Source organism: Alexandromys fortis, unplaced genomic scaffold (genome assembly GCF_014885135.2).
Source record: "Alexandromys fortis isolate MF-2015 unplaced genomic scaffold, M_Fortis_MF-2015_v1.1 scaffold_22, whole genome shotgun sequence".
Classification (NCBI taxonomy): domain Eukaryota; kingdom Metazoa; phylum Chordata; class Mammalia; order Rodentia; family Cricetidae; genus Alexandromys; species Alexandromys fortis.
Window position 1 is genome coordinate 4,034,430 of NW_026067900.1, and position 15,885 is coordinate 4,050,314.

General features: G+C 45.6%; 1 protein-coding gene across 1 annotated transcript in view; it reads right to left on the reverse strand.

Moving 5' to 3' along the window:
• Nucleotides 1–8,070: 8,070 nt before the first annotated feature.
• The window catches only part of Fam81a (family with sequence similarity 81 member A), a 53,468-nt gene continuing 45,653 nt past the window's right edge, over nt 8,071–15,885 (reverse strand). Inside the window, exons 7-9 of the mRNA XM_050126030.1 lie at nt 15,626–15,761; nt 13,401–13,596; nt 8,071–9,608 (exon numbers count right to left, since the gene is read on the reverse strand). Coding sequence (XP_049981987.1) covers nt 9,484–9,608; nt 13,401–13,596; nt 15,626–15,761 — 457 coding nt within the window. The 3' untranslated portion in view covers nt 8,071–9,483. The remainder of the gene's footprint in view (nt 9,609–13,400; nt 13,597–15,625; nt 15,762–15,885) is intronic.

Consider the following 15,885-nt stretch of genomic DNA (forward strand, 5'->3'; position numbering starts at 1 on the left):
TGGTCGAAGGAAGGAAAAAAAGATGTCCTCTGATCTCCATTCATGCTGCGGCATGCTCACCCCAGCGCTCCCCTCCCCCCACACACAACAAAATGTAATAAAACTTTAAAATCAAACAGACTTAGTTTCTCTTTCTGAGAATGGGAATAAGGACAGTAACACAGTGGTGTGAGAAGGGCTCTTGGTGGGGGGGTGAGTCCGCCTGGGTCATCCTTAGGACCTTTGAAGGAGGGAAGAGTGGCAGCTGGCTCTTGAAATTTTAACTTCTTTCGCCATCTGGTGGTCAACACTGGCTCTGGATTCATTTTTAAAACAGCCGAGCTGAGATTCTCTGGTTCCTGGGTCTTGTGAAATCAGATAAATCTACTCTCTCTAGATTTTGAAACAACTGTAAGAGAAACCTGCAAAAAACGTATTTTTCACCTTACACAAAATAATACATGAAAGAGGTGAGACCCCCCCCCCCAAATTGCTTTGGAGGGGTTTGGAAGGCTTCATTCAGTGGTCCCAATTGTCTTATCTTCCTTTTGGGAATTTAACCCCTAAATACAGACTCTTCAGAAAGATTATTTAACAAAATTGCATTAATTAGTTCTTTTTGTTCTTTTTTCCGTTATTTTTTTAAATCACATTTAATTTTTTAAGGATTTATTTTTTAACTTACTTGTTTCTATTTTATTTGTATGAGCGTTTTTGCCTGCATGTGTGTCTGTGTGCCGTATGCATGCCTGGTGCCCTCAGAGGTGAAAAGAGGGCATTGGATGCCCTGGAACTTGAGTTGCTGGTGGTTGTGAGCCACCATGGGACTGCTAGGAATGGAACCCAGGTCCTCTGCAAGAGCAGCCAATGCTCTTAGCAGCTAAGCCGCAGCTGAGTCATCTCTCCAGCCCCAACTTATTTTGTTTTTACTTATGTGCGTGTGAGTGTATGCCTTGTGTATATGGGTTCCCACAGAGGTCAGAAGAAAGTAAAGTAGGGTGCTGGATCCCCTGGAGCTCCCCTGGAGCTGGGGTTTCAGCATTCATGAGCTGCTTAATATGTGTTCTGGGAGCTGAACTTGGGTCCTCTGCAAGAGCAGGATATACTCGTGATCACTGAGCCATCTCTCCAGCCTCCCTAAATTACATTTATTTATTTTGTGTGCATATGTGTGGGCTTGCATGTGCATGACAGTTGTGCACATGTGGATGTCAGAGGGTGGCCTGCTGGAGCCGGTGCTCTTCTCCCGCCATGTGAGTCCTGGGGACCAAACTCAGGTAATCAAGCTTGGCAGCAGACACATTTACCCACAGAGCCATCTCTTCGGAGTCAGTGTATTCTTTTTAACGAAAAACTTGTGTGTGTATAACTGTGTGTGTGAGCACAACATGCATGTAGGTGCCCGTGGAGTCCAGTGAGGGCATCGGATCCCCTGGGGAACAGAATTACAAGCAGTTGTGAGCTGCTGATGTGGGTGCTGGGACCCAAATATGAGCTGGATGCAAGAGAAGCAAGCCGACACACCTCTTCATCTTCTTTCCAGGGTTTGTAAGTGACTTTTCTTCTTCCTCCCTTCCTCCCTTCCTTCCTCCCTTTCTCCTTCCCTGCTTGTGATGGCTAATACTGATGATCAACTTACTGAGATTACAGTCTGCTAGGCAGCAAGCTCCTGGTCCTGTCTGTGAGGGAGATTAAGCCAGTTGAAGTGGGAAGACACATCCTAGATATGGGTGGCACAGTTCCATGGGCTAGGGGAGTGGACTGAATAAAACAGAGAAAATAAGCTGGGTACCAACATTCCCCCCTCTTTCCTCCTGGCTTCAGACACAGTGTGACAAGTAGCCTAGCCTCTGCTGCCCTGCGGGCCTATGTCTTAATGAACTGTGTGTGTGTGAACTGTGAGCCAAAAATAAACCTTTCATCTTGAGTTGCTGCTGTCAGGCATGTTGTCAGGGCCATGTACCAAGTAACCAATACACTTCAATGTTTTTAGTTAGCATGCAAAATACTGGGTTTCTGTAAGCCGTTTCCACGCATTCATGTCATTGTAGTCATTCTAATTCATGGGCCTCCCCACCCGCCTCTCCCTCAGTCCTCCCCTCCCTCTAGCTGGTTCTCTTCTTCCCCCAGACAGTCCCTACTTCTGCTTTTATGTCATGCATGTTCCATTACCCGTCTCCGGATCTCTCCGTATATCTCGCAATCTCTAGTTCTAAGTCTGTTTATTTATTACCATGTGTGTACGCCACAATGTGTGTAGAGGTCAGAAGACAACTTTGTGGAGTTGCTTCTTGCCTTCTGCCTTTTACTTGGGTTCTAGGGATGCAACTCAGTTGGATGGGTTTGTGCAGCACCCCACTTGCTCGGCTCTCCCCCTTCTAGTTTTGTGACCTGCACACACATACTGTTTTCCTCCAAAATGAAGGGACTCTAGCCAGCCAGAGCATAAACATGGCTCTGGCAGGTCTTGTGCTTTGCCCCCCATTCCCTCTTCCCTGCTAAAAACCATTAGGTTACATTCCTAAAGCTAGCTACCAAGGTCTATTTCTTGGTTTGACCACTTCCTCTCCCTAGGCCGACTGCCAAGGTCCAGCTATCAAAGTATTGAAGTCCAGTATTCAAAAGCCCCTTTTTGCTGACTCTACCTAGTCCTGAGAAAAGCTGAGTCCACAGAGTTTTCAAAGTAAACCAAGAATGACAGGAAAAAAAAAAACAGACCAGACCATCCAGAGCCATCAGATATGTCCGAGACAAGCTAGTCATATTTATTGATTGCTGCATTTAGTCCCAGATTTCCATAAAGCTGGTCAGGGTTAGGGTTAGGGAAAGGTGAGAGAAGCCCTGAACTTAATGCAAAATGAAAAGGAGGGAGAGCCAGAGGTCTCAGTTATCAGGCTAAATAATACTTGGTTAAAATATGTCTAAAATTAAAAATTAACCAAAAAAACAGATAAATAAAGTGTCCAATATTTATAAATTGTTGCATCAGAGTATGAATAATGGCCTCAGATGACACAAACGCTATTTAAATTTTTAAGAAGTGTTTTATGGGTGTTTTGTCTGCTGGCATATCCATGTACTACATATGTGCCTGGATGGCCATTGGATTCACAGGAACAATTACAGTTGGTTGTGACCCACCGTTGAGATGCTGAGAATTGAACCTGGGTCCTCTAAAAGAGCAGCAAGTGCTTTTAATGCCATTTCTTCAGTTCCTGGCCTTTACTTAAGATAACTTTGTTCAAGTGTGTGTGTGTGTGTGTGTGTGTGTGTGTGTGTGTGTGTGTGATGCACGTCTACACATGTGTGTGCGGCTGCACTCACTCTTGTATGTACGCATATGGAGGTCAGAGGTTGATCTCAGGATGGTTTCCACTGTCACTCTCCACCTTACTTTTTGTGACAGATTCTCTCCTGAACAATGTCTCTCAGTTTCAGCCAGACTAGGGCTGGCCTATGAGTTCCTGTGACCTGCCTGCCTGTCCTCTCAGAGATGGAGTTACAGGCACATGCCACAAAGCCTGCTTTTTATATAGGGACTGGAGATCCAAACTCGACTTTTCCTGACTGTGAAACCACGGAACTACCTCCCCAGACTCTGTTCAATAATTTAAAATTACTATACATTAATTGTACAAGCCAGTAGGTATCATTAAATTTTCACACAAATATAGAACGTACTCAATGTATTCATCCCCCATTACCCCCTTTCTTTCCCACTCATCCCATTGGTCCTATCTTCTCCCCAAGTGGTTTCCCTTCTACTTTGATGTCTTTGAAACAAAATTCTACATTTTATGTATAAGAGAAAATAGATGATATTTGCGCTTAGGAGTCTGACTTCCAGTGATTAATATGATCCTCTCCCTGCAAAGGGTGCAACTCCACTCTCCACTATGGTTGAAGACTATGCCACCTTCCCTTCATCCGTTTATACAGCGATGGGCGCCTTGGCTGGTCCCATGGCTCCACTGTTGTACACAGTACCAACACAAACACGGATATGCGGGCACTCCGGTCTCATGTGAACTTTGACTGCTTCCAGAAGCAGGATGATTAAATCATATGGGAGTTATTTCACCAATGTCTACGTGAACTAGTTTACATTCCTATAACAGAATGTGTTTCTTTTAAAAATTACTTATGAGCATTTCTTTATTTTTATGTGTACTTTGCCTGCATCTTTGTCTGTGCAGCACCTGTGTGTAGTGCCTACAGAGGCCAGAAGAGGGTGTTGGATCCTCTGGGACTAGAGTTATCACCATGTGGATGCTGGGAACCAGATCTGGGTCTTCTGCAGAAATATGAAGTGCTCTTGACTGTGAGCCATCTCTTCACTCTTTTACCCATGTTCTCGCCTGCATTTGTGTTGTTTTGACCTTTGAGACAATTTCACTGTGTAACACAAGCTAGACTTGAACTTTCTGTCCTCCTGCCTAGGATGCCATGCCTGGCCTATTGCTTGATTTCTAGTTTTTATTATTTTTTAAGTTGTGTGTGTGCAGAGGTGTTGGATCCCCTGAACTGGAGTAGTAGACGGTTGTGAGGTTTTTATAAGGGTGCTGGGAATTGAACTTGTGTCCTCTGGAAGAATGGTTAGGTACTCTTCACCACTGAGCCATTGTCTTGTTCCCTTTGTTTGTCTTCTTAAGAACAGCTATTCTCGCTGAGATGATATGGAGCCTCAATGTCCTTTTGATTTGCATTTCTCTGGTGGCTAATTGTGGCTTTGAACACTTCTCATGACTTTATTGGATTTCTTTTGAAAATTCTATTGAAGTTTTGATTGATTTGTTCTTTTGGCATTTAAACTTTTAGTTCCAATTATTAATTTAAACAAAGTTGACAGACAATTTTTTTTCTTATTCTTCAGGCTTCTCACTCCAGTAATTGATTCCTTTGTGGTGTAGCTTTTTTAACTTGACGCAATATCCTATGTCAATTATGTGTCTGTTTATTTATTATTTTTGGACAAGGTCTCACCATGTAACTCCACCTGGGCCTGGAATTTACTATGGAGACCAGACTTGTCTCAGACTCAGAGATCCACCCTCCTCTGCCTCCTGAGTTCTGGGCTCAGAAGCACACACCTGGCCTTTTAAAAAATGTTTTCATTTGTTGGCCACCCCTGCAGTTGCACAAATGTGGAGGTCAGAGGCAATTTATAGGAGTCGGGTTCACTCTTTCCAATATGGGGGTCCCATGTCATCAGATTTAGTAGCAAGCACCTCCTTCCCGGCAGTTAGCTTTTGACAACTTGACACAAGCCAGAGTCATATGGGAAGAGAGAACCTCAACAGAAGAATTGCCTCCATCAGATTGTCCTGCGGGCAAGTCTATGGAGCATTTTCTTGATTAATGATCGATGAGGGAGGGTCCAGCTCACTGTGGATGGTGCTGTCCCTCAGCAGCAGCCCTGGGTGGTATAAGCCAATGACAGGAAGCAAGCCAGTGAGCAGCCCATGGTGTCCTCTGCTTCCCTTCCTGCTTGGTTTCCCGCGCTGTCGGCTGAAATAAACCCTTGCCTCCCTGCATTGTTTACGGTCATAATGTTCATCATGGTGGTTGTTCTTCCATTCAAGGTTGCCTTTGCAGTTCAGGGTCATTTCTGCTTCCATGAGGATTTTATAATTATTGTTTGTCTCTGTGAAGAATGACTCGGGAATTCTGATGGGAATGCACTGGGTCAATAGTTGTCTTGTAATGCGGCTTCTTTCACAACCTTCATTCTGCCAAACGTGAAGTCTTACTTCCTTTTCTCGGTGTTCTATAATTTTACTGTACAGGTCTTTAACATACTGGTTAAATTTATTCTCAGGTTTGTGGATGGCTTTTCAAGACAAGCTTTCTCTGTGTGTCCCTGGCTATCCTGAAACTCGCTTTGTAGACCAGACTGGCTTTGAACTCAGAGACCCTCCTGCCTCTCCCTCCCAAATGCTGGGATTAAAGACTTGCGTCACCACCACCTGGCCTGATTTCCTTTTTAATAGGTTAATTATTGCTATACAGGAGTTAGTGAATTTAGAACTGGGGAGATGCCTCGACTGGTAAATGCTTTACAGCAAAACCCCCTGACCTGAGTGTGAGTTCCCAAACCTGGCAGGTTCAAAGGAAACTCTAATTCCAAATTCCAAATATCCAGAAATGGGCTCACCTGAACTGTAGGAGGAGTTCTGGGAGTCAGATAAAAGCCAGAATTCCTCGGGAACTTGTGAAGCCTGTTCCTCTCCACCAAAAGGAGTCCTTTCCTTATCTCTGGCATAGGGACCTGTGGTCACTCACTACCCAATGTGCTTAGTAGCATATCAGAGCTCATGCCAGCTCCCAGGTTTCTTCAGTATCCTAAGTACCTGTTAAACTTTTCAAAGTCCACGCTAGCATCCTAGCTCGTCCCACCTCCCCCGCCACCCCCTCCAGCTCGCTGGCTTTAAAATACAAAGGTAATGAGATAGCAGGGCAGAGTCTGGCTGCGGTGAGGGCTTGTCAGATGGGAAAACCAAGATGTGTAATCCAGGTGCCTACCAGAATCAGGTCTCCTACTAACGAGCTGTAGGATTTGAGGCACGCTGCTTCCTTTCTATGTGACTCGATTTTCTCCGTTAAATGGGGGGTGGGGGGGGGCAAATGGTACTGAACTAGACACTGTCAAACAAAAGGAATGAGCACACACGAGTCTGAGCACAGGAGCTGGGGAAAAGGTACAGCTGAGATCACTTGTTGCTCTTCCAGAGGACATGAGTTCAGTTCCCAGCACCCATGGCAGGTGGCTCACAACTACCTGGAACTCCAGCTCCAGATGACCCCATGCCCTCTTCTGACATCCTCGAGCCAATGCTCATGCGCACACACACACACACACACACACACACACACGCACACACGAATGCGTGTGGTTAAAGAAAGATTCTGTAAAAATCTCAGCATGGGTCCATGGCACACAGCCAGGAACTGCTCACTGGTGTGATTCCAGAGGCAGCAGGGACCTGAGACCCTGGTTCCCCATGGGTGATGCCATCAGCAATGGCCCTGGAAGGCCTACTGGGATGTCAGCGTCAGATTGCTCAAGAGAGCCAAGTGGTTCAAATTCACGGGTCCCAGTAAGCTACCCTCACCTGCAATAACCAGAGGAATGATGGGTTTTAATTCTGACTTGTAGGCCAGGCCTCCACCATCTGTTTAAAGATTCCCGTTTGGAAATATGGAGTTAAATAATTTTTTTTCAAAATTAAAAAAAAAGAAAGAAAGCCAAGTGGTATCTTTACTAAGGCAGGTGGCCTGCCAAAGTTTTCACCCCACACTCAAAAACTTTCCATTTAAAAGTCCCATGCCACGTATATTTGGAAATTTTATTCTTTTTATTGCAAATCTCTGGTAAAGGAAAAGACAGGATAGCTGATTCTCCTTTAAACTTTGGCTAGAAGAGAACTCTATTGTCTTCACTGGATGGCTGGCCTCCCAGCTACACACTGGGGCTTAGCGGGGGGGGGGGGGGGGGGGGGGGGGGGGGGGGGGGGCACTGATGCTGGTGACTGCCTCCCAGATGCTCTGACTAAGTCTGGAGGTTGCTCAGCATCGGTGACTCTTCTAACTCCCCGCGGGACCCCACGCGGCCAGGGTGGAGAGTCCCCGTCCCAGGTCTGCAGCACACACTTAGGCAGACCTAAGTGAGCACCTAGGTGATTCCACCTGCATACACCACCTGCTGGGCCGGAGTTAGCTGGTGTCCCCTGTGCCCCTCTTCCCAGGTGTCATCTGTGCTCATCCTTCTCCCTCAGAGCCCCCAGAGGTCAGAGACACTGCGGGGGTGTGGCCCTGTCCTGAGCCTTGTGCCTAATCATTCCGTGGAACATGGCTAGCCTCACACAAAGGGGAAAACGGGCTTTCTGAACACCAGCGACTTCTCCCAGGCGGAAAGACCTTCCTATCTAGAGATGCAAAGATGCCCGGGGAAATGAAGAAATGCGTGATGGATTCGTACTCCTCACACAACCTCTCATGAGTCCAAATTAAAACAGAATTTGTCAAGCTACCAAGAGTGAAATATCAGGTACTTTAGCAGCGTCCCTTACATGGGTCAACAGTAAGAGCCAGTTAGAATCTCATTGTGATTTATTCTAGAAATAGAAAATGATCTTTATTTTCCTGAGTCCTTGCAAATGAGAGAGGAGAGGAGAAGATATGGTGGCGTTCCCGGAACTTCTAAGTGCTCCTGCTCTCTCTCCTGGGGTGCCCTCACACTTCACCACGCTGTCTTCTGTCACAAGCGAGCAAATAGCACAGGCTCCAGTCTTCGACAACTCACACACGGTGATCGAAAAGAAAACATCGACCAAGGTGCCGGGACACACATCTCTTCACGGTACACTAAATGTAGCCTCAGTCTGACTCTGCCCATACAAAAGTGTGTGCAACCATCCCGTGAATGATGCCGAATGCGTCCCGTCATGACAATGAAAACATCGTTAGGACGCTTAAAAAGGACATACATAGGATTCCAGTTTCACATCGCGACCTGATGTGTTTACCACACTTTCTGTTTTGTTGGTAATGTTCTGTTCTGTTTTTACAGGGGACAGTACAGTGGCGTGATAAAAACCAAGGCACAAATAGACAGTTACAACAAACGTCTATAAACCCTAGCACTTAGTGTCTGTTTGGGGAACATTTAGGTGAATCGTAAAGTCCGAACAATCCTCACGTCCATTGCGATGGATGAACAGTTAACTGTATGATAAGCATACTGCTCTGAGCCACCGTCCCATTATTAAATATATGGCTATTGGCTACACCGGCTGTGCATGGGTCCCAAAATAGCTTTAAATATTAAAAGCTGGTACTAGGTGGATATAAATTTTGTGCCTTGAGGGATCTAGATACATGTTGTAAGTTTCCACTTAATTTGCAATCTATATGGCAGTTATCAATTCTTAAAAAACTATTTTCATTATATAAATGGCAAGATTCCCCCCCTCCAGTGTTAAATCTCTTCTCTCTACAAAAGACAGGTGATTTACAAGAAAATAACCCAACATTTTTTTTTTAAATGCATAGACAACAGTAAAACAATCCAGATGTGGACTTCAAGCTGAATTCTAATCTACCAGGACATTCTCTTAATGTAGGGTGAGGAGCAATACATTATTCATTCCTTAATTAAAAAAAAAAACACCATGGCAGGTTTTTTTTTTCCCAAAATAGTAGTCTTGGCTAGAGCATCAGGCATTGAAAATAAATTCTTTTCATTCATAAAAGCCTTTCAAAATCTGAGGGCATAGGGCTCAACTGCACTTAGATAGGGAAATACAGTTGTAAAAATTGTACTGAAGACTTTTGAATAAAGGTGTTTTCAATAAGGTAAACGTTTAGACCCATGAGAACATGTTTCTTGGCACATGCACACCCTGGATGGGATCCAGAACGCAGCCGTGATCCGGCTGCAGAGGCGTCTGGTTCTTAGCCCCACAGGCTATCTCTTCTCCTGCCAGGTCCTCGTCCCAGCCCTCTTCACATGGAAGTTTCTGGCTTCTGCATCTGCTGGATCTGCTTCTGCAGCTGGTCCCTGTCCAGCTTCATCTTGGCCTCCAGCACTTGCCTCAGGGATCCTATGCTTTCGTAGATGGCTGTAAACCCTTGAGGAAGAGGCAAATGGCAAATGTCATGGGAGTCAACAGTTTACAGGCAGGGTCCTGCCAGAGTCTACAGAGACAGGAACAGTGGGTTCCTACAAATGCTGCAACTCCAGGGGTCAACCCTGGATGGAGACCCCCCATGGAAACCGCTTTTTAATGACAAAGGGGGCTATTACAGTTAAGAAATAGGGCGGCTGCAGCTTTAACCACGTGATCAAAGCTGCGAGAAATCACATGTGATCAGATAGATGGACAGGGCAGGGCCTCCATCTGTCCTGCAGCACCTCTGTCCCAGGTCACATCATAAGGAAGTAATCAAACCCCAGCTGAAGAACTTTCTGCAAAACACTGCCCTGTAGTCTAAAACTACTAGATCAAGGGGTTTCTGTGGGTCAAGAGAGCCCCGGGCATGTAGGCCTCCAGCTTCCATGGGACCAGACAGAACTCTACAGTGAAGTCTTCCAGCCCAGTGGCCCCAAAGGTCAGCGCAGGGCCTGAGCCTAGGCTCCAGGGTTTCCAGGATCTCATGGGGTTATGAGTGAAGGGTTCTGATTTCTGAGGCTCCAGTCCTCACTGCAGGATCTGACATCTAAAGGCTGTGTTCTAAGAGGTTACTTGGGGCCTGTCACCCTAAATGTGGACCCCCGATAGGAAACAGACTTCGTTGAGAAAAATGCTGGGCTCAGTCAGACTTGGTGGCATATGCCTGCATTTCAGTACTTGGAAAACTAAGGCAAGACTATGAGCTTGAATTTGAGGCCAGCCTGTTCTTCATAGCTAGACTCCATCCCCCCCACCTTTTGTGAAACAGGGTTTCTCTATGTAACAGCTTCGACTGTCCTGGAACTTGCTCTGTAGACCAGGCTGGGCTTGAACTCACAGAGCTCCGCCTGCCTCTGCTTCCCGCATTCTAGACTCCATCGTAGACACAAAACAGCAGCACAGAGGAATTGACCCAGACACACGAGACTAAGTAAACGAGCACAAGAGCTAATGACCATGTGTGGTCCTAGAGAGCTGGAGATGTGGTTCAGTGGGGAGAGTGCTCACCTAGCGTGCACAGAGTCCAGGGCTCCACCCTGATAAAGCACCGCATAAAAATGGGCTTGGCAGTGTATACTTGTGATACATGCACTCAGAAGCTGGGAGCAGAAGGATCCTAAGTTCAAGGTTATCCTCAGCGACCTAGAGAGTTTGAGGCCAACCTGGACCAAAGACCTCATCGAAAGAAAGAAATTGGAAGGAAGGAAGGAAAGAAGGAAGGAAGGAAGGAAGGAAGGAAGGAAGGAAGGAAGGAAGGAAGGAAGGAAGGAAGGAAGGAAATATAAGAAAAGGTGTTGAGCATCACTCATCAGAAAGCAGCTACAGGTCACTGAAGTGTCAGCTAACACTTGCAGGAAGGCTATGAGAATGTGGAGAGCAGAATCCCATAGACGGTGGTGGGAATTAAACACAGTGTAGCCAAGGCCCAGTGCAGGCTTATGCCTTTAATCCCAGCACCTGGGAGGCAGAATTCTCGGCCAGCCTGGTCTACAAAGTGAGTTCGAGGCCAGTCAAGGCTACATACATACATACATACATACATACATTTAAAAAAAAAGTCATAGCTTGAGTGGAAAACAGTAGAGACCCCTAAAAGACATCAAAAGCAGAGCTATCCTATGACCAACAACGCCACTACTAGACACACATGGATAAGAAAAGCTACCACCTAATAAAGAGTTCCTCACACTGATGTTCCACCTCCCCAGCTCCTTTTTTGGTGCTTTCAAGACTTCCCTGGCTGTCCTGGAACTCTCTTTATACACCAGGCTGGCCTTGAACTCACAGAGATCCTCCTGCCTCTTTCTGCCTCTGTGCTAGGGTTATAGGCGTATGCCACCACACCCAGCCCACCATTTTTATTTGTCTGTTTTTGAGGTGGGGGTCTCACTGTGTAACTGCTGAGCCATCCCTCCCACCCTGGCCCTCTGATGTGTATTGCAATATTACTCCCCATGACTGAGATACAGAGGCAACCTAAAGTGTCTGTCAAGAGACGCGAACAGACAAAGACAGTGAGGTGTGTGTATATGCCATCAAAATTACCCAGTCTTACAAAGGAGCAGACCCTGCTGTTTGCCACACCGTGGCGGAGACTAGAGAACACCGTGCTAAATGAAGGAAGACACACACGGAAAGAAAGATGTTGCACGGTTTCATATGATCATCCACAAGGAAAAGAAATTAAATACATAAAAACAGAATAAAATGGCAGATACCAGAGGCATGGTGTGGCAGACAGGGGAGTAAGAAGACTCAGGTCTTGGGGTAAAAACAGCAGAATAGATAAAATGAACAAGTCTAGAGATCTAATGCATATTGTGAAGAAAATTCAATATATTGCCTGGGGTTTTTGCTGAAAGAGTTGAGTCAAGGCATACATACACACACACGAATGTCCATACACACACATACACACCATACACATATACATACACACATATATACACAATATACACACACACATATATACATTTACACACACATATATATAGCACACACAAACACATGTGAGATGATGGGTGGATTTACATGAACACAGTAACCATTTTGTTACATATATTAAAACATAAACTTTAAATATACATATAAACTTTTTTATTTATAGAACATTTGAGGGCTGAAGAGATGAACCAGTGTTTGTGCTGGCTGGTTTTATGTCAATTTGACACGAGATAGAGTCATCAGAGAGGGGGGACCCTCAACTGAGAGAATCCCTCAATGCCACTGGGCTGTAGGCATTTCCTTAATTCCTGATTGATGAGGGAGGGCCCAACCCATTACAGGTGGTGCCAGCCCTGGGCTGGTGGTCCTGGGTTCTGTAAGAGGGCAGGTTGAGAAAGCCATGAGGAGCAAGCCAGTAAGCAGCACTCCTCCATGGCCTCTGCATCAGCTTCAGACTCCAGGTTCCTGTCCTGCTTGGGTTGCTGTTCAGTGATGAACAGTGATGTGGAAGCGTAAATCAAATAAACCCTTTCCTCCCCAAGTTGCTTTGGGTCATGGTGTTTCAGCACAGCAATAGTAACCCTCACGAGGACAGTGAGCGAGCACACTGTACTGCTCTGTCAGAGGACTGGAGTTCAGATCCCCACACTTATATCAGGTGGCTCACAAGTGCCTGTTGTTCCTGCTTCTAGAGATCTAGCACATCCCTTCTGGACTCCGTGGGTACACACACACACACACACACACACACACAGAGAGAGAGAGAGAGAGAGAGAGAGAGAGAGAGAGAGAGAGAGAAGAAAACAGGTCTTTTAAAAGAAATTTTGATTAGGAAAAGAGACTTAAAAGGTAGGAGAGAACCACCTCCATGTTCATATGGCGGCAGCAGTGCAGAAGTAGCCCTCAATAGTGCCTCAAGGGTGCATTGATCTTGGCTATGAACGGAAAGAAATCAGTGGGGGGGGCACTAAAGAAAATGCCCATCATAAGCAGGTTAAGCATTCTGTTTGCCTGTGTCTTGTGGAGAGGCTTCATAGACCTGCAACTGAACTAGCACTTTGAGTCTGGGAGAGGACTTGCCTAGCGACTGTGAGATGCTAAGTTCAATTCTCAGTACTATAATAAGTAAATAAGTTAGCTAGCATCTTCATTCAATACTGCATAGATACTTAAAATAGAAAGTAAGGACGTTTCACTGTTTTGTTTTTTTTTTTTTCTATCAAGCTCAGTCTGTTTCACGGGAAATCTCAGCGAATAGCCTTTTAGCTAAAGAGGCCACGCGAGCTGTGTGGGGTTTTGGCCTACCAGCGTTAACCTCCGCTTTCATTTCCTTCATGTCCTCATTCATCTGTAACTCCAGTTTGCTGATCCGCCCATGCACCTTCTCCTCCTCCGGCTTCGTTCTCTGTCCTTCCACGTTCTTCTTCTGGCTCTCTTCGATTTTGTCAAGCCTGGCTGACATCTGGCTGAGCTTTTTCTCCATGTCTCTTTCATTGGCTCCCTAAGGTCACGACAAGAATTATACTTGGTTATTGCAAAAGTAGAGCATATGTCTTGTCTCACATGGGCCATAGCACTTAACCATCTGCAGGGACCAGAACCACAATGGTGTCTCATTGTCCATCCTGTATCCAGTCTCAAAGGCCACCCAGAGTAAAAATCTACATTTTCTTCTGTGTCCTGAGTTTGGTGCGGCCATGTGAGATCTAGCTAATGAGGTATAAGAACAAATGCATGTAACTGCCTCCAAAAAACGTTAGAGTACACTTGCTGGAGATCCTTAATTCCTCCCTTTTCCATCCAGTCAGTGGCTGGAACTCTTCCAACCACCCGGAATCGTGGGGACAAGCGCTACTCTCTGAGCCTGGCAGAAAGCAAAACCTAAAAGAATTCTGGATCACTGAAGACTGACAAGCCCACACCTCATGTTTGTCCTGGAAAAGACACACCTGGATTTGTTTTACATGAGCGAGAAGTAGGTTTCCATCTTAATGAATTCACCACTATCACAGAGTTTACTGTTAGCCTAAGCCAATGCGAAAATCAATCAGTAAACCACAGACTCAGAACTCCACAAATGCATCAGGATGCATCAAGGCACAACAATGAGTAGACCTGAGAAAAGCAGGGGAAGCGTCAGGGAAAAGATTTGGAATACTGAATACTTCCTTGTCTTTGCAGTCCCCTATACTACGTTTTGTGAAATTCTGTATCCAGAGGCTTTAGGGACACCAAGCTCTCGTCAGGGGTGACATGATGACACTCCTGTCATGGCTCTGATGGAAAACCTACAGCTCAGTGAATGGCTCTGCACCTGGAACAAGCAGTCAGACAGGCAAACCAAACCGCACCAGCCACTTCTGCTCAGTCAAAACCCCATGGGAGGAAGCTGGGAGAGAAAAGAGAACCCAGCACAATTTGCCTGCCTAGCACCAGTTCCCAAACCTGCTAGTTTTAAATGCACGACTTTTTTAAGATATTTTTTTGGCAGTTCTGCAAACCTTAGCTGTTTGAGAGAGGGGGATGGAGGCAGAAGTAGATGGAAAGAAAATGGTGAATTCTGATCCGTTGCCCTGGGAGAGGAAAGGCACACTGTCATTACTGTGCCTTGGAGGGACCTGGAGGGACAGAGAGCCACTCAACACTAGTGAAAGCAAAAAGTAGGTCACAACATAAACAACAAACAAAAACCAGAAAAACAGGTTCAAGTAGGTGACTGATGGCTTTATTTAGAAATGGGTGCTAGACAATTGGGCGCATTAAAGTCTTGACTTAAAAGCCATAAACTGAAGTGTTCAGTTTGCCCTTTGCTAACCAACATCAATCAAAGCACTCCCTGTCTTTATGAAGACTATGAAGAAGAGGGAATGGCGGGTGCTTGGCTTGGGGCTTTGGCTGGGTGGTAAAGTTCAAGATCAGCAGATATGATGGCCAGTACTAATTTGTCAATTTAACAGAATCTAGAATTAACTGGTAGTCAGGCCTCTGTGTGTGCCTGTGGGGGGTTGTTTTGATTTGCTTGAGTTGGGAAGAACCAACCCTTGTGGGTGGCACCATCCCCTGGCTGGGATGCCAAACTGGGGAAGAGAGCTGAGCAGTGACATTTAGTCACCCATCTCTGCTTCCTGTGGTGGAGGCAACATGACCAGCTGACCAGCTGTGCTGTGTCCCTGCCATGTTTACTCCCTCACCATCCCAAAGTAGACCCTTGACCTGTGGACCAGAATAAATTTCTTCTCCCTTAAGATGCTTTGCAGAGTATTTTCGCATAGCAACAGGAAAAGGAGCTAAGATAGCAGGTATGAGAATCGAGGTTTGATCCCCAGAACGAAGGAAGGAAGAGAAACAGAACAGGAATGGGAGAGGAAGAAGGGAAAGGGGGGGAGGAACATGGAAATTACTCAAAGGCAGGAAGGAATGCCTGAACAGCTTCTGGTGGTGCCAAATGAACGCGTCCTGAGTCCTTAGGTACTATTGAGACACTGCAGGCCCCCTCTCAGTATCTATTATTCAAAAATATTAATACCTACACTGTTTTCCTTAACAATCAAGGAAAGATGTTCAATTTTCTGTAAAAGTTCTTTCTCTATCCGTTCTTGTTCTTGTTGCAGCCAACTCCGGGCAGATAAAATCTGGTTGCTGAGTTCCTCGACTGTACCTTTAAATCTAAAATAGAAATAAAAGAAAGGGAAGAAAAGGTGTGTAAAAAAGTTGGATGTAAACAGTTTTGAGTATAAGAATGGCATTACCTTCTTTTAGGACCATGTGCCATATGGATCGAGTAGAGGAT